This window comes from Dromaius novaehollandiae, chromosome 31 (assembly GCF_036370855.1).
Source record: "Dromaius novaehollandiae isolate bDroNov1 chromosome 31, bDroNov1.hap1, whole genome shotgun sequence".
Lineage (NCBI taxonomy): Eukaryota > Metazoa > Chordata > Aves > Casuariiformes > Dromaiidae > Dromaius > Dromaius novaehollandiae.
Window position 1 is genome coordinate 906,808 of NC_088129.1, and position 23,341 is coordinate 930,148.

Genomic DNA, 23,341 nt, shown 5'->3' on the forward strand with positions numbered 1-23,341 from the left:
GGCGGTGGCCAGAGAGAGGGAGAGAAGGAAGTGGGACTTGGTGGGGGATATGCCTGAGCTCAGAGGGAGACGTCTGCCCTATCGAGGCCTAGTGCAGAGCCCAGGCTACAGACTGCCTTCCAAAGGGAGGGGATGGGGAGGCAGCTGGGGCAGCTGTGCTCACCTCCTCCTCCTGGAGATGGCCGTGGGCAGTATGGCCAAGGAGCCACCCTGTAGAGAAGGGCTGGCAGTTCTCCACTGCTCGCAAGGCCATGCAGAGCAGAGCTCAGAGGATGTGGTGGCTATAGCACAGCTTTGTGTCTTTGGGGAGATGAAGGCCCACCTCCCCATGTCCCTGCTCACCTAGTTTGCTCTCCAGCTCTGCCACGTGGCTCTCGGACCAGGAGCCCTGCGCTGCTTTCTCCGCTTTGGACATTATGCCCTGCAGGTCTGCTCTGGAGTGCTGGTGGTCACGCTGCATGGACACCTGCATGCTGTCCAGAGATCTCTGCAGAGCTTGAACTTGTTGGGAGAGGTTGTGGAGGGTGGAAGTCAGGGGGCTGGTCATTTCCTGTGGAGGGGGTGCTGCATGGTGGGCCCCTTCCACGTGGCTCTGTAAGGTGGCCAGCTTCTCACTCAGAATCCTCTCTGCCTCCTCCTGCATGGCTTCCAGGGCCCTTGTGGTGCTTCTCTCCACTGCTGTTCCTGAGAAGGAAGAGAGGTGTCAGTGGGACACTGCGGTGGCCTTCCTTGAGGTGAGACCACGTCTCTCTAACGGAGACAGTCTCCTTTGCGGGCGTACTACAAAGAACCCATCTCTCGCTTGAGCAGCACAAAGGCCCTGCTTCAGGAGATCACTGCAGTGTGAAATTGGCAGCTTGTGAACTGGTCTTTGCCGGGGAAGCCGCACTTGTGGCAAGCCTGCTACCGGGAGGAGGGAAAGGACACAAGGTGTGGCTGGGAAGTCCTTAAGCTGTGGCAGAGCAGCGGGTCTTCCCAAAGGCCTGCACTCAAGCTCCCTGCCGTACAGACCCAGCTGAGCGAGCTCCCTCTCTCCAGCTTGGCCAGCTCTCACTGCCCTTCCCTCCCAGGAACGTCCACCTCCCAGGCTCCAAGGGCACATGCACTGGGCAAGGAAGAGCAGCAAAATGCAGCCACAGGTGTTCTTCCCTCTGGATTTCTTTGCCTTGGTGTTGCTGGCTGCAGGAAGGATGGAGAAAGAGCACAGGGCCTGCCATCCTGCCTCAATGCTTCACAGAGGCACGCTGGTGAGGACGGTGGCTAGAAGTTCCCTTGTTCCCCTTCTCCACACAGGTTCCTTGGCCTGTGGGGGAGAATCACCTTTGTCCGTGTGGGCGGTGGCCAGAGAGAGGGAGAAAAGGAAGCGGGACATGGTGGGGGACATGCCTGAGCTCAGAGGGAGATGTCTGCCCTATCGAGGCCTAGCGCAGAGCCCCAACTACAGACTGCCTTCCAAAGGGAGGGGATGGGGAGGCAGCTGGGGCAGCTGTGCTCACCTCCTCCTCCTGGAGATGGCTGTGGGCAGTATGGCCAAGGAGCCACCCTGTAGAGAAGGGCTGGCAGTTCTCCACTGCTCGCAAGGCCATGCAGAGCAGCAGCTCAGAGGATGTGGTGGCTATAGCACAGCTTTGTGTCTTTGGGGAGATGAAGGCCCACCTCCCCATGTCCCTGCTCACCTAGTTTGCTCTCCAGCTCTGCCACGTGGCTCTCGGACCAGGAGCCCTGCGCTGCTTTCTCCGCTTTGGACATTATGCCCTGCAGATCTGCTCTGGAGTGCTGGTGGTCACGCTGCATGGAAACCTGCATGCTGTCCAGAGATCTCTGCAGATCTTGAACTTGTTGGGAGAGGTTGTGGAGGGTGGAAGTCAAGGGGCTGATCAGTTGCTCCGGAGATGGTGATGCACGTTGAGCCCCTTCCTCATGGCTCTGTAAGGTGGCCAGCTTCTCACTCAGAATCCTCTCTGCCTCCTCCTGCATGGCTTCCAGGGCCCTTGTGGTGCTTCTCTCCACTGCCTTTCCTGAGGAGGAAGAGAGGTGTCAGTGGGGCAATGCAGTGTCCTTCCTTGAGGTGAGACCACGTCTCTCTAACGGAGACGGTCTCCTTTCCAGGCGTACTACAAAGAACCCATCTCTCGCTTGAGCAGCACAAAGGCCCTGCTTCAGGAGATCACTGCAGTGTGAAATTGGCAGCTTGTGAACTGGCCTTTGCCGGGGAATCCGCTCTGTTGTGGCAAGCCTGCTACCGGGAGGAGGGAAAGGACACAAGGTGTGGCTGGGAAGTCCTTAAGCTGTGGCAGAGCAGCGGGTCTTCCCAAAGGCCTGCACTCAAGCTCCCTGCCGTACAGCCCCAGCTGAGTGAGCTCCCTCTCTTCAGCTTGGCCAGCTCTCACTGCCCTTCCCTCCCAGGAATGTCCACCTCCCAGGCTCCAAGGGCACATGCACTGGGCAAGGAAGAGCAGCAAAATGCAGCCACAGGTGTTCTTGCCTCTGGATTTCTTTGCCTTGGTGTTGCTGGCTGCAGGAAGGATGGAGAAAGAGCACAGGCCCTGCCATCCTGCCTCAATGCTTCACAGAGGCATGCCGGTGAGGACAGAAGCTAGAAGTGCCCTCGTTCCCCTTCTCCACACAGGTTCCTTGGCCTGTGGGGGAGAAGCACCTTTGTCCGTGCGGGCGGTGGCCAGAGAGAGGGAGAAAAGGAAGCGGGACTTGGTGGGGGATATGCCTGAGCTCAGAGGGAGACGTCTGCCCTATCGAGGCCTAGCGCAGAGCCCCAACTACAGACTGCCTTCCAAAGGGAGGGGATGGGGAGGCAGCTGGGGCAGCTGTGCTCACCTCCTCCTCCTGGAGATGGCTGTGGGCAGTATGGCCAAGGAGCCACCCTGTAGAGAAGGGCTGGCAATTCTCCACTGCTCGCAAGGCCATGCAGAGCAGCAGCTCAGAGGATGTGGTGGCTATAGCACAGCTTTGTGTCTTTGGGGAGATGAAGGCCCACCTCCCCATGTCCCTGCTCACCTAGTTTGCTCTCCAGCTCTGCCACGTGGCTCTCGGACCAGGAGCCCTGCGCTGCTTTCACTACTTTGGACATTATGCCCTGCAGATCTGCTCTGGAGTGCTGGTGGTCATGCTGCATGGAAACCTGCATGCTGTCCAGAGATCTCTGCAGAGCTTGAACTTGTTGGGAGAGGTTGTGGAGGGTGGAAGTCAAGGGGCTGATCAGTTCCTCTGGAGACGGTGCTGTACGTTGAGCCCCTTCCACATGGCTCTGTAAGGTGGCCAGCTTCTCACTCAGAATCCTCTCTGTTTCCTCCTGCATGGCTTCCAGGGCCCTTGTGGTGCTTCTCTCCACTGCCTTTCCTGAGGAGGAAGAGAGGTGTCAGTGGGGCAATGCAGTGTCCTTCCTTGAGGTGAGACCACGTCTCTCTAACGGAGACGGTCTCCTTTCCAGGCGTACTACAAAGAACCCATCTCTCGCTTGAGCAGCACAAAGGCCCTGCTTCAGGAGATCACTGTCGTGTGAAACGGGCAGCTTGTGAACTGGCCTTTGCCGGGGAATCCGCTCTGTTGTGGCAAGCCTGCTACCGGGAGGAGGGAAAGGACACAAGGTGTGGCTGGGAAGTCCTTAAGCTGTGGCAGAGCAGCGGGTCTTCCCAAAGGCCTGCACTCAAGCTCCCTGCCTTACAGACCCAGCTGAGTGAGCTCCCTCTCTCCAGCTTGACCAGCTCCCATTGCCCTTCCCTCCCGGCAACGTCCACCTTCCCCGGTGCAAGGGCATATGCACTGGGCAAGGAAGAGCAGCAAAATGCAGCCGCAGGTGTGCTTCCCTCTGGATTTCTTTGCCTTGGTGTTGCTGGCTGCAGGAAGGATGGAGAAAGAGCACAGGGCCTGCCATCCTGCCTCAATGCTTCACAGAGGCATGCCAGTGAGGACGGCGGCTAGAAGTGCCCTCGTTCCCCTTCTCCACACAGGTTCCTTGGCCTGTGGGGGAGAAGCACCTTTGTCCGTGCGGGCGGTGGCCAGAGAGAGGGAGAAAAGGAAGTGGGACTTGGTGGGGGATATGCCTGAGCTCAGAGGGAGATGTCTGCCCTATCAAGGCCTAGCGCAGAGCCCTGACTACAGACTGCCTTCCAAAGGGAGGGGATGGGGAGGCAGCTGGGGCAGCTGTGCTCACCTCCTCCTCCTGGAGATGGCTGTGGGCAGTATGGCCAAGGAGCCACCCTGTAGAGAAGGGCTGGCCATTCTCCACTGCTCGCAAGGCCATGCCGAGCAGCAGCTCAGAGGATGTGGTGGCTATAGCACAGCTTTGTGTCTTTGGGGAGATGAAGGCCCACCTCCCCATGTCCCTGCTCACCTAGTTTGCTCTCCAGCTCTGCCACGTGGCTCTCGGACCAGGAGCCCTGCGCTGCTTTCTCCGCTTTGGACATTATGCCCTGCAGATCTGCTCTGGAGTGCTGGTGGTCACGCTGCATGGAAACCTGCATGCTGTCCAGAGATCTCTGCAGATCTTGAACTTGTTGGGAGAGGTTGTGGAGGGTGGAAGTCAAGGGGCTGATCAGTTGCTCCGGAGATGGTGCTGCACGTTGAGCCCCTTCCTCATGGCTCTGTAAGGTGGCCAGCTTCTCACTCAGAATCCTCTCTGCCTCCTCCTGCATGGCTTCCAGGGCCCTTGTGGTGCTTCTCTCCACTGCTGTTCCTGAGGAGGAAGAGAGGTGTCAGTGGGGCAATGCAGTGTCCTTCCTTGAGGTGAGACCACGTCTCTCTAACGGAGACGGTCTCCTTTCCAGGCGTACTACAAAGAACCCATCTCTCGCTTGAGCAGCACAAAGGCCCTGCTTCAGGAGATCACTGCAGTGTGAAACGGGCAGCTTGTGAACTGGCCTTTGCCGGGGAATCCGCTCTGTTGTGGCAAGCCTGCTACCGGGAGGAGGGAAAGGACACAAGGTGTGGCTGGGAAGTCCTTAAGCTGTGGCAGAGCAGCGGGTCTTCCCAAAGGCCTGCACTCAAGCTCCCTGCCGTACAGCCCCAGCTGAGTGAGCTCCCTCTCTTCAGCTTGGCCAGCTCTCACTGCCCTTCCCTCCCAGGAATGTCCACCTCCCAGGCTCCAAGGGCACATGCACTGGGCAAGGAAGAGCAGCAAAATGCAGCCACAGGTGTTCTTGCCTCTGGATTTCTTTGCCTTGGTGTTGCTGGCTGCAGGAAGGATGGAGAAAGAGCACAGGCCCTGCCATCCTGCCTCAATGCTTCACAGAGGCATGCCGGTGAGGACAGAAGCTAGAAGTGCCCTCGTTCCCCTTCTCCACACAGGTTCCTTGGCCTGTGGGGGAGAAGCACCTTTGTCCGTGCGGGCGGTGGCCAGAGAGAGGGAGAAAAGGAAGCGGGACTTGGTGGGGGATATGCCTGAGCTCAGAGGGAGACGTCTGCCCTATCGAGGCCTAGCGCAGAGCCCCAACTACAGACTGCCTTCCAAAGGGAGGGGATGGGGAGGCAGCTGGGGCAGCTGTGCTCACCTCCTCCTCCTGGAGATGGCTGTGGGCAGTATGGCCAAGGAGCCACCCTGTAGAGAAGGGCTGGCAATTCTCCACTGCTCGCAAGGCCATGCAGAGCAGCAGCTCAGAGGATGTGGTGGCTATAGCACAGCTTTGTGTCTTTGGGGAGATGAAGGCCCACCTCCCCATGTCCCTGCTCACCTAGTTTGCTCTCCAGCTCTGCCACGTGGCTCTCGGACCAGGAGCCCTGCGCTGCTTTCACTACTTTGGACATTATGCCCTGCAGATCTGCTCTGGAGTGCTGGTGGTCATGCTGCATGGAAACCTGCATGCTGTCCAGAGATCTCTGCAGAGCTTGAACTTGTTGGGAGAGGTTGTGGAGGGTGGAAGTCAAGGGGCTGATCAGTTCCTCTGGAGACGGTGCTGTACGTTGAGCCCCTTCCACATGGCTCTGTAAGGTGGCCAGCTTCTCACTCAGAATCCTCTCTGTTTCCTCCTGCATGGCTTCCAGGGCCCTTGTGGTGCTTCTCTCCACTGCCTTTCCTGAGGAGGAAGAGAGGTGTCAGTGGGGCAATGCAGTGTCCTTCCTTGAGGTGAGACCACGTCTCTCTAACGGAGACGGTCTCCTTTCCAGGCGTACTACAAAGAACCCATCTCTCGCTTGAGCAGCACAAAGGCCCTGCTTCAGGAGATCACTGTCGTGTGAAACGGGCAGCTTGTGAACTGGCCTTTGCCGGGGAATCCGCTCTGTTGTGGTAAGCCTGCTACCGGGAGGAGGGAAAGGACACAAGGTGTGGCTGGGAAGTCCTTAAGCTGTGGCAGAGCAGCGGGTCTTCCCAAAGGCCTGCACTCAAGCTCCCTGCCGTACAGCCCCAGCTGAGTGAGCTCCCTCTCTTCAGCTTGGCCAGCTCTCACTGCCCTTCCCTCCCAGGAATGTCCACCTCCCAGGCTCCAAGGGCACATGCACTGGGCAAGGAAGAGCAGCAAAATGCAGCCACAGGTGTTCTTCCCTCTGGATTTCTTTGCCTTGGTGTTGCTGGCTGCAGGAAGGATGGAGAAAGAGCACAGGCCCTGCCATCCTGCCTCAATGCTTCACAGAGGCATGCCGGTGAGGACAGAAGCTAGAAGTGCCCTCGTTCCCCTTCTCCACACAGGTTCCTTGGCCTGTGGGGGAGAAGCACCTTTGTCCGTGCGGGCGGTGGCCAGAGAGAGGGAGAAAAGGAAGCGGGACTTGGTGGGGGATATGCCTGAGCTCAGAGGGAGACGTCTGCCCTATCGAGGCCTAGCGCAGAGCCCCAACTACAGACTGCCTTCCAAAGGGAGGGGATGGGGAGGCAGCTGGGGCAGCTGTGCTCACCTCCTCCTCCTGGAGATGGCTGTGGGCAGTATGGCCAAGGAGCCACCCTGTAGAGAAGGGCTGGCAATTCTCCACTGCTCGCAAGGCCATGCAGAGCAGCAGCTCAGAGGATGTGGTGGCTATAGCACAGCTTTGTGTCTTTGGGGAGATGAAGGCCCACCTCCCCATGTCCCTGCTCACCTAGTTTGCTCTCCAGCTCTGCCACGTGGCTCTCGGACCAGGAGCCCTGCGCTGCTTTCACTACTTTGGACATTATGCCCTGCAGATCTGCTCTGGAGTGCTGGTGGTCATGCTGCATGGAAACCTGCATGCTGTCCAGAGATCTCTGCAGAGCTTGAACTTGTTGGGAGAGGTTGTGGAGGGTGGAAGTCAAGGGGCTGATCAGTTCCTCTGGAGACGGTGCTGTACGTTGAGCCCCTTCCACATGGCTCTGTAAGGTGGCCAGCTTCTCACTCAGAATCCTCTCTGTTTCCTCCTGCATGGCTTCCAGGGCCCTTGTGGTGCTTCTCTCCACTGCCTTTCCTGAGGAGGAAGAGAGGTGTCAGTGGGGCAATGCAGTGTCCTTCCTTGAGGTGAGACCACGTCTCTCTAACGGAGACGGTCTCCTTTCCAGGCGTACTACAAAGAACCCATCTCTCGCTTGAGCAGCACAAAGGCCCTGCTTCAGGAGATCACTGTCGTGTGAAACGGGCAGCTTGTGAACTGGCCTTTGCCGGGGAATCCGCTCTGTTGTGGCAAGCCTGCTACCGGGAGGAGGGAAAGGACACAAGGTGTGGCTGGGAAGTCCTTAAGCTGTGGCAGAGCAGCGGGTCTTCCCAAAGGCCTGCACTCAAGCTCCCTGCCGTACAGCCCCAGCTGAGCGAGCTCCCTCTCTCCGGCTTGGCCAGCTCTCCTTACCCCTCACGTGTGGCTTACTTGCACTTACTTCGATTTTCAAACTCATAGCGTTGTTCTTGGAAGTCCTGCGGAGAGTCCTGGTGGCCTGGACATTACGTTCATATGACCAGAGAAGGAGAAGAATAAGAGGAAGCTTTGTGAAAGCTTTTCCCTTGTTCCCTGCACCCAGCCCTGAAGCCATCTATGCTGCCAAATAGACCTCCAGACCAACGACCGCTGTGCCTTGCACGCAGAGCAGTTGTACTCCCTGTGCACGAGATTCTGGCCCTCCTTCCCCTGCAATGTCCTCTCAGTGGTGTCCCTGGGCTGTCTCTGGCCACTCCCCTTCTCCCTGTTTGGCTGTATATTGTGCCATGTTTTGGCTGGCCACTGCAGAAAGCAAGCCCAGGCACTATGGTAAGCCCTTTGCCACAGCCACCTGGTTGTCAGCTCCCCTTTCTTGGTGGCCACCAAGGGAGGGACCCTAACGCCGAGCACAGGGCATGGTCATTGGGGAGCATTACCCAAGGAGGTGGTTGACGTTCACCTCCAGCCATGCCACTTAAACGAGCAACAACAGCAGCATGGCTCTCCTTAGCTCGTCAGGGGGCCGGGAGTGCCCTCAGTCCAAGGTGTTCTTTCTCAGCCTGGGCAGGCAGTGTGACATCCTGGCCTGCTACAGCATGGCAGGACCATTCTACTCCTTTGTGGTGCAGCAGGGCAGGGCAACAGTGTGACTGGCCCGCTTTCCCTTCCACTTCAACATCTGAGCCCGACTTTTGCAGGCCTCCTTTGGCAAGGGAGAGCTGGGCAGTCCGTGAGAGCAAGACCCGCCTGACACCAAAGTCGTGTGCCCTACTGCAGAGATGAATGCCACCATCACGCAGGGCATGTTTTCTGCTGTGGACTCTAAGGGGAGCTGTGGGTATCTGCCTGAGGGGCACAGGCCTCCACCGGCCCCATTTACCTCTGCAAGGAGACATCCCGCCCCAAAGCACCCAGCTTGTGCACAAGATACGCTGCCAATTGGGAGGAAACCCAGAATACTTACTCAGATGCTCAGAGTGTTCTCTGAGTTGTTTGACAGGTGGTAGAATCTCCTCACTTTCTGGACATTATGTCACATAGGAAGGGAAGAGAAAAGAGGAAGCTGAATTAGTTTTCCCTCCCCTCTTACCTAAAGGGCTTTGGGCTTCCAAAGACACAAGGCCTTGCTGCCAGAGTGTACACTGCTCCTTATCCTAGCCCAACCAACTTCAAGGGCTCTGCTGTGCCTCTAAGTGCCTGCTGAGATCTGCAGCGCTGCGTGTTCTTTTCCCAGGGATTGGGGAATCACTGCCTCACTCTGCCCCTCCCCTCCTCTCATGGCACCAGTGCTTTCCTCTGCTCCCTCCCTTCTCCTCACACAAGACTCATTGGAGGCATCCATCATGCACATGTTGTTCCTGAAAAGCTCATCTGAATGTTTACAGGCTTGGAAGAATCTTGTTTATACGCTTGGGCTTTTGGCCTGCCTCTTTCCTCAAGTGACACAATGCTCCTGCATGGAAGGCACCTCAGGCGCTCTGCAGGGGCACGTCCTGCTCAGAGCAGGGTGTGCCCTGAGGGGCAAGCATGCTGCTCAGGGGTTTGTCCTGGTGGGCCTGGAAAACCTCAGGGACAGCGAGTGCAGCTTTGTGCCTCTTAGTCCTGCAGCAGCAAGGAAAGCCCACCGGGAGGTCAGACCTCAGCCAATATGAGCCCCAGCAGGCAAGCTGGCAGCAGGGAAGTGGGGAGAATTCCAGCAGAAGGCTCTGTGTGTGTGTGTGTGTGTGCACGCGCGCGCGCATGTGAAAGCCTGGATTCCAGCTGCACTTTGTACGGTGAAGAGAGGAAAGCAGGATCCTGCGCCCCTTGCGTGTGGGTAATGAGACACGTCTTAGACTCAACAGCATGGTCAGCAGAGAGGGCGTGTAGCACAGGGGAAATAAGCAGAGCTAACTGAGGGATGTAGAGGCAGTGTTGCTGATGCACATCCTCTGTCAGCATTAGTTATGTCTTCCTGCACTTCCCAATGTCCCCTTCCCCTGTTAGGTTGCTCTGAGAAGTACGGGACTCAGTTTCCGTTTCAATGGTGGCTTTAACATCTGATTAGACCTGCAGGCTTCTCTTGTGGGGCAAGAGAGCTAGGCGTAAACGACAAGGGGCGCCATTCCTTCTGTCAGCTGAGAGGCAGCAGTTCCTTCTGGAACACTGGTGACATGCTAGATTGCCGGGCTTGCGCAGATTGCCTGCAAAAGGCAGGCAGGAGATGGCTTGAGGGGCAGGATTGAGAGTCCGGGTGTACTGGAGTGGGGTCTGAAAATGCCGGTCTGCCAAGAGACTCTTCATTCAATGAGATGGGATGATGTTTTCATTGTGGAGAGTGGGGAACGTTCGAACAGCAAAGCACTACTTCAGGTAAGCTCATTTGAGCTCACGCCTCTCACACAGAGTGCATCGCAGGCGCCTAAACTGTGCGGTCATAGTACATCAGCATTACAGAGACCCTCCACATAATTCTGACCTCTCTCAAGATTTTGTGGAGTGGGGCACATGGGGTGGACCTTCTGGAATGCAAAAAGCAAGGGAAGAGCAGAAAAGGGACAGGGTCTCTGAGATCTTCACTCCGGGCCGGCGGGGGTGACACAGCACCTGCTGGAGAGCCATGTCCTTCCGGAGTGGCATTTGGAGGCGAGGCCATACCACCACAGTGCTGCCAATGGCACTAGTTGGCCCGGAGTGGAGGTCTGTAATCTCTGATCTGAATCCTATCCTCACACTTGGTCAAATGAGCCACCCCAACACAATGCAGTGGTCATAGCGATGGAAATGTCTCCAACGAGTGAATGGTGAATCGGTCCACAGGGATCAGGGATACAGTCAGCGCTGAGGCTGACTGCTCCCAGTACCCTGGCAAAGGTGCAGCTCTTCTACCATATCCCTCCGTCTGCATTAGAAACCATCTAAGTTAACTCCTAAGCTGACAGCTGCCTTCTAAGTGTGTACGATTAGGAGCAGCCATAGTATTGCTAAGATTGTGGGCTTTGTTGCAGTGCAGGCCTTTCCTCTGGCACCCTTCCCTAACTGTGTAGAACCCAAATTCGACTTCTCCAGACACTCCCCTGCTTTTCACATGTCCCTGGCTGCACGCAACAGGACTTGCATCCCGCATACTTACTTGCACGTGCAAAGCTATTGCGTTGTCCTCGGAAGCCCTGCGGAGGGTCCTGCTGGCCTGCATGTTTCGTTCATGTGAGCAGAAAGGGAGGAGAAGAAGAGGAAACTTAGTGAAGACCTTTCCCTTGCCTTGCCTAAGTGCGGAAGGACTCCTGGCTACAGAAGACCCCCAGGGATGTGCTCTCAGTGGGGCTGCTAGCTACAGCTTCCCTGTCCCCTAGGCAGAGTGCCTTCTTACTTGCCTCTCCACAGTTAGCCCGACTTCCACCCGGGTTGAGTGAACATGCTCCTGGCAGGAAGCATGGCAATGATGCATGGCACGGTGTTTGTGCACAGCACCACATGTGGGCAGACAATGAAAGGCGTGGTCTATTTTTGTCATGCAGTACAGAGAATGGCTCTGGTGAGCAGCCGATGCTTGGTTGTATGAGAAAGGATGGCTCCCTTGGAGCTCATGCCTCTTGCACAGAATGTGGAGCAGCCATGCAAGCCCCGCTGTTGGGATTGAGCTTAACAACATAGACCCCCTCTACTATTCATCCCTCCCTCTGTAATCTGTACGCTGGGCATGCAGAGTTGACGTTCTGCAAGACAAAAAGAGAAGGAAAAGGCAGAAGAAAAAGCAAGTGTGTCTGAGATGTCCTCCCAGGGCTGGCAGGGTTGACACAGGACCTCCTGGAGATCCATGCCCTCCTGGAATGGCGTTTCACAGGATCACGGAATTACAGAGCAGCTGAGCTTGGAAGGCACCTGTAGAGATCACCTAGTCCCTTGACCCCTGCTCCAGCAGGCTCCCCTACAGCAGGTTGCCCAGCACCCTCTGCAGACAGCTTGCACATAGCTGCAGGATGGAGACTCCAAGCCTCTCTGGGAATCCAGCAGCAGTGCTCTGTCAAACTCCCAGAAGCTACAGTTTCTCCTTGGACTCACATGGAACTTCCTGTGTTCCCCTTTGTGCTCATTAGCTCTTGTCCTCCCACTGGGCACCACTGAAAAGAACCTGGGCCTGTCCTCTCTACACCCTCCCCTCCTTTCAGATATTTAGACACATTGGTAAGATCCACCCCCTCAGCCTTCTCTTCTCCAGGCTGAACAGGCCCAGCTCTCGCAGCCTTTCCTCACAGGAGAGATCCTCTCGATGGTTTAGAGGCCAGATGATTTAGAGACTGGATGACTCAGATCATTTAGAGGCCAGACTATACCCCTGCAATGCTGAAAATGGCAAGAGCAAGCCCTAACCAGGAATCTTGAAGCGCAGCAGTCAGCGCTGTGGCTGACTGCTCTCAGTACCCTTGCAACAGTCAGGCTCTTCTACCATACTCCTCCATTCACTCTAGAAACCATCTCAGCTAATGATTGCCTTTGAATGAGGTATGATGAGGAGCAGTCAGAGTAGGAGCAGTATTCGAAGGAGGAAGAGCTAGGACTGCAAGATTCCTGTGAGTGCAGGGCTTTCCGCCAACAGCCTTCCCAAACGCTGCAAAACCAAAGCCTGAGTTCTCCAGACACTCCCCTGCTTTGCACGTAGAACTTCACAACCTCACTTTGGCTATGGTCACGCAGAATCTCTGCTTCAGTGTGCTCGGAGACCACGTGGCAGAAGGAAAAGGATCACCAGCCTAGGAGACAATTTCTGGGCACCTTTCCTCCACTCCTAGAGGAACTCAAGCATGGCGGGTGTTATAGCGTGAAGAGAGATGGCAGAAGCTCTCCCCTTCTGTCTCATCTTGGCCTTCCATGAATGTGGATTCATGGTGTTCTCCAACTCAGTGCTGTTGGTGTTTGCCTCCTCTGTCTTCTGCTGCCCTCCTCTTCCCCTTCGTCATCCTCTTTTGCAAGGTAGGAAAGGTGTTCAAGGGCAACACTTGCACAAACCTCCCCAACAAACAGCTCTGCTGAATGACTATCACTCTCCCCTTTTCTCTGTGCAAGAGAGACCCCTACCTTGAGGCAGAAGCTTGGACTTTATGCTGAGCCCAGCTAAGGAGACTCACGCACACACTAGCCTTTGTTCCAAGTGGAATGGAGGAAAAGCCAAGTCACTCCCATCATGGAAAGGCTGGAGGGGAATGTGTCTGAGGAGAGCTGGGGCTTCAGCTTCCTCCTGATGAACATCCCTGAAGAAGGGCGCACTCAGCTCCAGCGACTAGGCCGCTGTCTGCCTCACAGTCCAACTGGCTGCTCCTTCCTTCACCCAGCCCTAAAGCCATCCACGCTACAAAACAGACCTGCTGGCCAACAACCACTTCTCCCTGCACGCAGAGGCCTTGTACTCCTTGTGCCTGAGATTCTGGCCCTCCTTCCCCTGCAATGTCCTCTCAGTGGTGTCCCGCAGCGGTTTCTGGCAACTCTCCTCCTCCCTGTTTGGCTGTGAATTGCGCTGTGTTTTGGCTGGTCTCTGCAGAAAGCAAGCCCAAGCACTGTGCTAAGCCCTCTGCCACAGCCACCTGGTTGTCAGCTCCCCTTTCTTGGTGGCCACCAAGGGAGGGACCCTAACGCCGAGCACATGTGAGCATTCCCCAAGGAGGTGGTTGATGTTCACCTCCAGCCATGCCACCTGAACGAGCAACAACAGCAGCATGGCTCTCCTTAGCTCGTCAGGGGGCCGGGAGTGCCCTCAGTCCAAGGTGTTCTTTCTCAGCCTGGGCAGGCAGTGTGACATCCTGGCCTGCTACAGCATGGCAGGACCATTCTACTCCTTTGTGGTGCAGCAGGGCAGGGCAACAGCGTGACTGGCCCGCTTTCCCTTCCACTTCAACATCTGAGCCCGACTTTTGCAGGCCTCCCATTGGCAATGGAGAGCTGGGCAGTCCGTGAGAGCATGACCCGCCTGACACCAAAGTCGTGTGCCCTACTGCAGAGATGGATGCCACCATCACGCAGGGCATGTTTTCTGCTGTGGACTCTAAGGGGAGCCGTGGGTATCTGCCTGAGGGGCACAGGCCTCCACGGGCCCCATTTTCCTCTGCAGGGAGACATCCCGCCCCAAAGCACCCAGCTTGTGCACAAGATACACTGCCAGTTGGGATGGGACCCACAATACTTACTCAGATGCTCAAAGTGATCTATTAGTGATTTGACAGGTGGTAGATCCTCCTCATCTTCTGGACATTATGTCACATAGGTAAGGGAAGACAAAAGAGGAAGCTGAATTAGCTTGTTTCCCTTTCCCTCCCCTCTTGCCTAAAGGGCTTTGGGCTTCCAAAGACACAAAGGCCTTGCTGCCAGAGTGCACACTGCTCCTTATCCTAGCCCAACCAACTTCAAGGGCTCTGCTGTGCCTCTAAGTGCCTGCTGAGATCTGCAGCGCTGCGTGTTCTTTTCCCGGGGGGGAATCACTGCCTCACTCTGCCCCTCCCCTTCTCCCACCCCACCACCAGTGCTTTCCTCTGCTCCCTCTCTTCTCCTCACACAATATTAATTTCAGCCATCCATCATGCACTTGTTCCTGAAAAGCTCATCTGAATGTTTACAGGCTTGGAAGAATCTTGTTTATACGCTTGGGCTTTTGGCCTGCCTCTTTCCTCAAGTGACACAATGCTCCTGCATGGAAGGCACCTCAGGCGCTCTGCAGGGGCACGTCCTGCTCAGAGCAGGGTGTGCCCTGAGGGGCAAGCATGCTGCTCAGGGGTTTGTCCTGGTGGGCCTGGAAAACCTCAGGGACAGCGAGTGCAGCTTTGTGCCTCTTAGTCCTGCAGCAGCAAGGAAAGCCCACCGGGAGGTCAGACCTCAGCCAATATGAGCCCCAGCAGGCAAGCTGGCAGCAGGGAAGTGGGGAGAATTCCAGCAGAAGGTTCTGTGTGTGTGAGTGTGAGATTGTGTGTGTCTCTGAAAGCCTGGATTCCAGCTGCACTTTGTACGGTGAAGAGAGGAAAGCAGGATCCTGCGCCCCTTGCGTGTGGGTATTGAGACACCACTTAGACTCAACAGCATGGTCAGTGGAGAGGAAAATGAGCAGAGCTAACACAGGGACGTAGAGGCAGTGTTGCTGATACACATCCTCTGTCAGCATTAGTTACATCCTTCCCGCACTTCCTAAGGTCCCCTTCCCCTGTTAGGTTGCTCTGAGAAGTACGGGACTCAGTTTCCATTTCAGTGGTGGCTTTAACATCTGATTAGACCTGCAGGCTTCTCTTGTGGGGCAAGAGAGCTAGGCGTAAACGACAAGGGGCGCCGTTCCTTCTGTCAGCTGAGAGGCAGCAGTTCCTTCCGGGACACCGGTGACATGCTAGATTGCCGGGCTTGTGCAGATTGCCTGCAAAAGGCAGGCAGGAGATGGCTTGAGGGGCAGGATTGAGAGTCCGGGTGTACTGGAGTGGGGTCTGAAAATGCCGGTCTGCCAAGAGACTCTTCATTCAATGAGATGGGATGATGTTTTCATTGTGGAGAGTGGGGAACGTTCGAACAGCAAAGCACTACTTCAGGTAAGCTCATTTGAGCTCACGCCTCTCACACAGAGTGCATTGCAGGCGCCTAAACTGTGCGGTCATAGTACATCAGCATTACAGAGACCCTCCACATAATTCTGACCTCTCTCAAGATTTTGTGGAGTGGGGCACATGGGGTGGACCTTCTGGAATGCAAAAAGCAAGGGAAGAGCAGAAAAGGGACAGGGTCTCTGAGATCTTCACTCCGGGCCGGCGGGGGTGACACAGCACCTGCTGGAGAGCCATGTCCTTCCGGAGTGGCATTTGGAGGCGAGGCCATACCACCACAGTGCTGCCAATGGCACTAGTTGGCCCGGAGTGGAGGTCTGTAATCTCTGATCTGAATCCTATCCTCACACTTGGTCAAATGAGCCACCCCAACACAATGCAGTGGTCATAGCGATGGAAATGTCTCCAACGAGTGAATGGTGAATCGGTCCACAGGGATCAGGGATACAGTCAGCGCTGAGGCTGACTGCTCCCAGTACCCTGGCAAAGGTGCAGCTCTTCTACCATATCCCTCCGTCTGCATTAGAAACCATCTAAGTTAACTCCTAAGCTGACAGCTGCCTTCTAAGTGTGTACGATTAGGAGCAGCCATAGTATTGCTAAGATTGTGGGCTTTGTTGCAGTGCAGGCCTTTCCTCTGGCACCCTTCCCTAACTGTGTAGAACCCAAATTCGACTTCTCCAGACACTCCCCTGCTTTTCACATGTCCCTGGCTGCACGCAACAGGACTTGCATCCCGCATACTTACTTGCACGTGCAAAGCTATTGCGTTGTCCTCGGAAGCCCTGCGGAGGGTCCTGCTGGCCTGCATGTTTCGTTCATGTGAGCAGAAAGGGAGGAGAAGAAGAGGAAACTTAGTGAAGACCTTTCCCTTGCCTTGCCTAAGTGCGGAAGGACTCCTGGCTACAGAAGACCCCCAGGGATGTGCTCTCAGTGGGGCTGCTAGCTACAGCTTCCCTGTCCCCTAGGCAGAGTGCCTTCTTACTTGCCTCTCCACAGTTAGCCCGACTTCCACCCGGGTTGAGTGAACATGCTCCTGGCAGGAAGCATGGCAATGATGCATGGCACGGTGTTTGTGCACAGCACCACATGTGGGCAGACAATGAAAGGCGTGGTCTATTTTTGTCATGCAGTACAGAGAATGGCTCTGGTGAGCAGCCGATGCTTGGTTGTATGAGAAAGGATGGCTCCCTTGGAGCTCATGCCTCTTGCACAGAATGTGGAGCAGCCATGCAAGCCCCGCTGTTGGGATTGAGTTTAACGACATAGACCCCCTCTACTATTCATCCCTCCCTCTGTAATCTATGTGCTGGGCACGCAGAGTTGACATTCTGCACTTCAAAATGATAAGAAAATGCCAAAAGAAAAAGCATCGGTGTTTCTGAGATGTCCTCCCAGGGCTGGCAGGGTTGACACAGGACCTCCTGGAGATCCATGCCCTCCTGGAATTCATAGGAGGCATTTCACAGGATCACAGAATTACAGAGCAGCTGAGCTTGGAAGGCACCTGTAGAGATCACCTAGTCCCTTGACCCCTGCTCCAGCAAGCTCCCCTACAGCAGGTTGCCCAGCACCCTCTGCAGACAGCTTGCACATAGCTGCAGGATGGAGACTCCAAGGCTCTCTGGGAAGCCAGCTGCAGTGCTGAGTCACCCTCCCAGCAAGAAAAGTTTCTCCTTAGGTTCAGACGGAACTTCCTGTGTTCCCTTTTGTGTCCATGAACGTGGATTGATGGTGTTCACCAACTCAGTGGTGATTATGTTTGCCTTGTGTTACGTCATCCCTGATTTTCAAATGTCCCTGGTTGTAGGAGGTTTGTACTCCGTGTGCCTGAGAATCTACAGAAAGATTCTCTTGTAGACTGAAGGGGCTACACAGAAGAGAAGGTGGACTCCTTTCTGACCCTCAAGTCATGCAATATTGCCTCCCATTGCCCTGATTCCTCCCCATGATTCAGGCTTTACAGAGCATCCACTTTCATTCTAGCCCCCAACCGAAGAGAAGACACCCCACTCTTACCACGTTGCCCAGACATGTCCTCAGGTCTTCTGCTTTCCTCAGCCCCTTTCTCCAAGTTCAGGCTGCAATGCAAGGACAAAAGTTAGCGCTTTCTTAGGAGTGTTGTTTCCTCCTGGAATGCTGCTCACCGCTTGGCAACATGGGGTGCAAGCCAGGCCTGCTCCTCCCAGCAAAAATTGTCTCGTGTGCACCATAGTAGAAAATTGAAGGCTATGGCTGCAGGATGCTCTGACAGGCCGAGAACTGGCCACTGTCCTACCTTGCGGGGCACCTTGGCTCCAGTGTAGCTCCCTGACAATTCAGGTGTGCATGAATGTTTTGCTCAGTCAAATTGAACCAGGGTAAAAATTGAATCTGCAGAGTGCAGAAGAAGGTACTTGACCCCAGATACGTTTTTCCACAGGGGCAGAGAGGTGGAAACATTGTCCAAGTGGAAAATCCAGGAGATTAACTCCAGTCCTGGAGGCTGACTGGACCAAGGTTTCTTCAGAGTCAACAGAGAAAGGTGTCTCCAGACAGAGAGAGAGCAGCAGCCGAAAGAGGTACTCTGAAGAGCACGAAAACAGAACCTCTTTCTTCCTCTACCAACACGATAGGCTGTTCTCCTGAGGCTCTGATTAGCCCGTATGGAACCCATCTCAGAGCTCTCCTGGAATGAATTTCCATGGCACAGCTGTCCACTCTCCAGGCCAAGAATGCGACCTGGTGGCTGAAGACACTCAGGCTTACCTGAGTTCTGCTCAAGGCTCTCCCACCTATTCTGCTCTGTTGTTCATATCTCTTTTTCTTTACTCAGCTGAGTTGCCCTTTGCTTCCTGCTTGTCCTTTGAGCTGTGCTCCCAACAGCCATAAGAAGTGTGTGTGTGCCTCTGTGTGTGTGTGTGTTGGTGTGGGGAGGCATTTCAACAGAGCACTTCCAAAGCCTGAACTGTAAAGAAATCCAGTCCCAGAAGGCAATCCAGTCCCAGAGGACACGGCTTGAGAAACTTCATGGGATGTGAAGAACAAACAATGGAAATCTGTCATGTCTGCACACGAGGAAGGCAGAGAGGAGCAGCCAGGGAAGGCGGGTTAGCCAAAGGGAGGACAAGAAACCCTGAAGAGAAGCCTCCAAAAACCCACGTCTGCTTCAAGGTGGTCTAAACCCCTCACTGCACATCTTTGCTAGCTCCATGCAAACCACAAGGTGAACTTAGACACCCAGCACACGTGTAGATCCCCCCAACCTTGGATGCTGAAATGTTGGTGTGCAGGGATAGAGCTGGTGCCCACCCTTGAGTTTTAGGGTCAAATTCTCGCCACAACATCTACCCTAGAGTGAAGGGAATCATGTCCTGGCATGTGACTGCCACTGTCTGCAGTGACTAGATTTCTGTTGCCTATGAATGTCTCCCGACAAACGGGTCGTATGAAGTGAGAGCATATGAAACCAAGGCAACTACACATCTTCAGGATGTTTTCCCCTTGCAACAGAGTGGCAGAGCTATGAGCTCCTGAAGCATCAAAGGGAACAGATGGAGAAATGCAATAACCTACCTTGGGAGAAGACACTTCCCATCCTGCTTCTCCAGAGAGGAGCTGGGTTTCACTTGCAGCACAATGGCACAGAGTTATGGGCAGGCAGTGTTCAGGGTTGCTGGACTTTACACCGTTCCAGGAAACAGTGCTCGTAAGAGAGTGTATTGAGCCTTTAACACCCTACTGTTCCCTAACTGGCTGAAGGATTTGCACCACTCTGAGAAGGTCCTGCAAATAATCTCTGTTCCTGGAAATTATGCCTGCTTGTCCCCTCCTCCTTGAAGACAGTGAACTCCAGGCACACATTGCAGCTGTGTGCAATCCCAAGAGCAGTTGTTAGGGAGGAGCAAGGGGCTGCGCTGAAAGTGAAGGGGAGGTGGGTGCTGAGCGTGAAACAAGGCAGGCAGAGGCAGAGGCAGTGGCTGCATGAACAAGATCAGACTGGGAATTCAAGTCTGTGGGTGCAAATTAGCGAGGTATATGACCACACACGGGCATGGCTACAAGATAGCTCAGGCAAGGGTGAGGGCCTGAGCTGAAAGGCAGGTGCCGAGTGAAGCACTGCAAGCCCCTGCTGAGGCTGCATCTGGCTCTTTGTGGAAGAGGTCCAAGGCTGGCTGAAGCCTCTCAAACAGCTCCCTCTTCAGAGCAAGCTGAACCCCAGGAAGCAGTGCTTGTGCCTCGGGTCCTGACAGCTGTCTCCTGTGTTTTCCAAAGGCTTGTTAGCCAGGACCTCATTGACAGTGAGTCTGTGTGTCACTTGGGAGATTCCTCCGAGTGGAGAATGGATGTGTGTGTGACTGACTGTATGTGCAGGGACCGCATTTTAACATTGGCTTGTAGCTGGAAAGGTCGTGGCTCATGAGTGAGCTGCAGCATGGGCACAAATTAACTCAGCTGACATCCTGACTGGTCTGGAGTGTATCTAATGGCTGCTTCTTGAGGTGGGGGAGTATCAGATGGCTCATGCCACCCTTCCCTCCTTCCTGTGAAGAAAAGCTTGAAAATTAATAGAAATTTATCGAAAAAAAGATAGCATGCATGACACTGGATTTCTTGCTGCCCTTATTGTTAAGATTTTTTCAATTATTAGAAGTAGATTCTTTTGTGTTTGCTATTAAAAAACATATACAGTTCACAAACTATTACCTGTCTTGCTGACTTTGTTCTGAATTTCTCAGTACTAGCAGTTTTCATTAAAATGCAAAGTCATACATGAAAACTATTATTAAGAGAGGACAACACAAACACCTTTGCGTCTTCTAAGGTCTAGGATTATAAATTTTTATAGAGGGTGGAAGAGGGAAAGCTGCACAGGATTCCTGGAATCTCATTGCACTGGAAGTACATGCCAGGAGAACCCCAGGTCTTGCTGGAAGGGGAAAGATGCCTTGCACAGATTCCATGAGAAAGGAATTCCATGCAGATTGCTCTCACGTGGCCCTCAGCAACATGGGCAAATGAAGAAACCATTTGGATATGAATGGAGTGAAGGAATAATCTACTGTTGAGAAAAGGGAGGGTAATGAAAAGATCATAACAGCAATAACATTTTTGTCCTTCTCGTTCTCCTCAAGCAAGTCCATTCTCTCCTTTTTGTATTTTTCTAGCTCCTTCTTTTCTCTCTTCTCTACCCAGATTCACGCACAGTCAAGTCCTACCGCTTAGCAGACCTGTTTCTTTGTCTTCTGGGGGTGTAAGTTTTAATAAGTGCTACTGCTGCAACTGAAAAACAGAGAAAACTTCTTACTCAGCAGGGTGACTAAAAGCCAGAAAGATATTGGAACGCATCCCTGAAACATCACTTTCTAGTGATGGACCCTGTTCTGACTGCAGAGAAGTGTGGAGTAGGAATAGGGCTCGAGAATACGTACGCTTGCTCTCCCAAAACTCCAGCCATTTCCTGAACACCAATGTCTCCTCAGCAGCTCCTAATCACATAAAGAGAAAGGGACTCTGCTTACTCCTCTGTTTCTTTTCCTTTTCTAGATGAATTAGTAATCAACAATCCATGATGGTTTTCCAGATGTTCTTCTGTCACACGGCCACTGAAATCGTTGGAACGGCAGTTTCATATCCTGGGCGGCATTCCTGATTTCTGACTACAATTTGCAGCATTTATTTTCACGTGTAGTGTTTGCTGTTCAGCATGGTATGTCCCATTGAAAGAAATAAAAATGTTACGGTGGGACAATAGGATGGAAAAGTAGTGTTGATTTTGTCCTGGCCATTGCGTTGTGGACCAGCTGGACATCTGGAAAGAAGGGAGACTGTGCTTACACTTACTGAGGCTTGGAGGTGCCAATTTTTGTTCTTCCAGCTGGGCCTGAATTTCTGTTTTTGTTTTCATATCTGTAATAAAACAACAAGAAATAGGTCAGTGCTTGCTCATGGTCAGCATTACTTTTGCTAGCTCAGACATTCCCAGGCTACTCTGTTTAACGCGTACCCCAGGTGTCCTGTCACACCTTCTACTGCTGAACTCTGAGAATGATCAAATGCTCGTAGGGTGATTGTGCTACAGCAAAGGCCAAAATGAGCTGAAGCAGCACTGCAGCTATGCCTGCTGTAATTGTTGTTATGTCTGCAGACACAGAGAACGGCTCTTCTAGCCATCTTCTAACTACTTAAAACTGTCATGCGTCTCTGCAGTGCACTACAGCCACGGCCTCACATTCTTTCAGTGGTGATCTCATGGGGGACATTTTCTAGACACGTGATGGCCTTTTTCCTTTGCTCTAGGCTCTCTCTGATGGCTCCACATCTTTATTCAATACTTTTCCCTCACCTGAGAATGATACTCCAACTGGCAAAGGACATAGGGAAATGCACATAAAATGGTCTTGAGTAACACTGGGAGAAATGTATTAGTGTATTAACTGAAACATGCAGGATCTCTAAGAGTTGAAACCTGTCAGGTCTGAAGGAGATACTAGGAGCTGTGGAGATAGCAGCGTTTGTTTTATTTACCTTCAGGATGTGTGAAGGGTAATTGTGCACATGGCTCTGTCTTGTTGAGGGTGGAGAAAGCTATGCCTGAGAGCAGTTTCATGGAAACAGAAAGAAATACATTAATTCTGTACCCCAAGATTACGGTCTGAGGCATGGTAGCGGGGATTCTTGAAGGTGATCTACTGGCTAGTCCTAGGCAACTGGAGAAGATACTCCACATAGACATGTAAGTAAAACAGACTACATACAGGAAAAAGAGAGGAGGGTCGCTGTTGAAAGGGCACCATATACTGCTGGAAAGCAGCAATATTCCCTCCAAGGAACTAAGGAAGCTCGAGGTCTTCCTTGCCTTGGTCTTTATTGGCAGCACTTGCTTCCAGGCATCCCTGGTCTCCGCGCTGATGACTGGAAAAAGGAAAATGTCTTGCTCACTTTCAAGAAGGCTGAGAGAAAGAATTCAGCCTTACCTCAGTCTCTGGAAGTTTATTGGGGAAATCCTTCTGGATGTAATAATTATTAATTATTTTAATAGAGAGATTTTTAATAGAGAGATTATTTTAATAGAGAGATTAGAGAGATTACATCTCTCTAGTTTAGAGAGATGATGTAAATTAGGCTAATCAGATTGTTCTCTTTCCACTGTAGCTAACTTGTTTAGACTTGAAGGAGATGAACACTACACTGTCCCCTGCTTTTATCCTTCAGCATATCTGACCTTAGGGATAACTCCATATCTAAACTATGGTGCCTCTGGATTTCTGAGACTTTTTTTGGACCGTGTTTGGAAAATGAACATCATAAGAAGCGTCAGTAGATTCATTATGTTGAAGAAAGCAATCTGTGCGGTCTGCCAATTCACAAAAGCTTATGCTGTCAGCTATTTCCTCACCGGAAACTGCAGATCACATTTGTCTACTTAAAAATGCTCTACTTAAAAACTAATTAAATAGAAGGGCAACATGAAAATCCTACCTTAACAGTGACCACTGCCAGCTTCAGTTCTGCTGCTTAATGTCAGGTTTCACTTCCTCAGATATGTAAATCATGTAAATACTACAGGCAGCCTGAAGTGCTGTGAACTTCAACCTCAGGAGCTGGTAATGAGCCTCATAAAGAGCTCACCGGTGAGGTTAAAGAGCAGCCATTCAAATGCTGAGTACAGGAGATTTCTGGAATGTATTGAGGACACACTCTTGACTGCTACTTCACAGTTGGGCTTAGGGGGAGGAAGGGGCCCCAAGGTCTTCTAGATGCTGTGCCCCACCGCCTCAGGGACAGCTTGGATAGGGCCATAACTCCCACTCTTGATGGCGAGATTAAGGAAGGGAGATGCACTGCTGCCAAAGACCTTCAGGGCTGTTAGGAAGGAAGGTGTCAGAACTGCCAGCTGCCCCAATGAGGCCATTGTGCCCTGCAGGCCCTCCCACGAGTGCCTGCCCACAAGTGCACTATGCTGCACAGGCATTTGGTTTTACATGAGGCTTTACAGATACCTCTCACAA

At 53.4% G+C, this 23,341-nt stretch overlaps 1 protein-coding gene across 7 annotated transcripts in view; it reads right to left on the minus strand.

Moving 5' to 3' along the window:
- LOC112996125 (golgin subfamily A member 2-like) overlaps positions 1–22,892 on the minus strand; it is a 30,594-nt gene extending 7,702 nt beyond the window's left edge. Inside the window, exons 1-15 of one of the 7 annotated variants that reach the window (XM_064499564.1) lie at positions 22,812–22,892; positions 21,174–21,239; positions 18,906–20,818; positions 17,370–17,431; positions 16,099–16,155; positions 13,962–14,015; positions 10,916–10,972; positions 8,768–8,824; positions 7,766–7,822; positions 7,021–7,362; positions 5,685–6,026; positions 4,349–4,690; positions 3,013–3,354; positions 1,677–2,018; positions 343–684 (exon numbers count right to left, since the gene is read on the minus strand). In XM_064499564.1, the coding sequence (XP_064355634.1) occupies positions 343–684; positions 1,677–2,018; positions 3,013–3,354; positions 4,349–4,690; positions 5,685–6,026; positions 7,021–7,362; positions 7,766–7,822; positions 8,768–8,824; positions 10,916–10,972; positions 13,962–14,015; positions 16,099–16,155; positions 17,370–17,385 (2,350 nt within the window). In that variant the 5' untranslated portion in view covers positions 17,386–17,431; positions 18,906–20,818; positions 21,174–21,239; positions 22,812–22,892. Of the gene's footprint in view, positions 1–342; positions 685–1,676; positions 2,019–3,012; positions 3,355–4,348; positions 4,691–5,684; positions 6,027–7,020; positions 7,363–7,765; positions 7,823–8,767; positions 8,825–10,915; positions 10,973–13,961; positions 14,019–16,098; positions 16,156–17,369; positions 17,432–18,905; positions 20,819–21,173; positions 21,240–22,811 lie in introns of those variants that run through there. The other 6 variants (XM_064499563.1, XM_064499566.1, XM_064499565.1 and 3 more) reach the window with 6 other exon arrangements.
- Between the last annotated feature and the right edge of the window lie 449 nt (positions 22,893–23,341).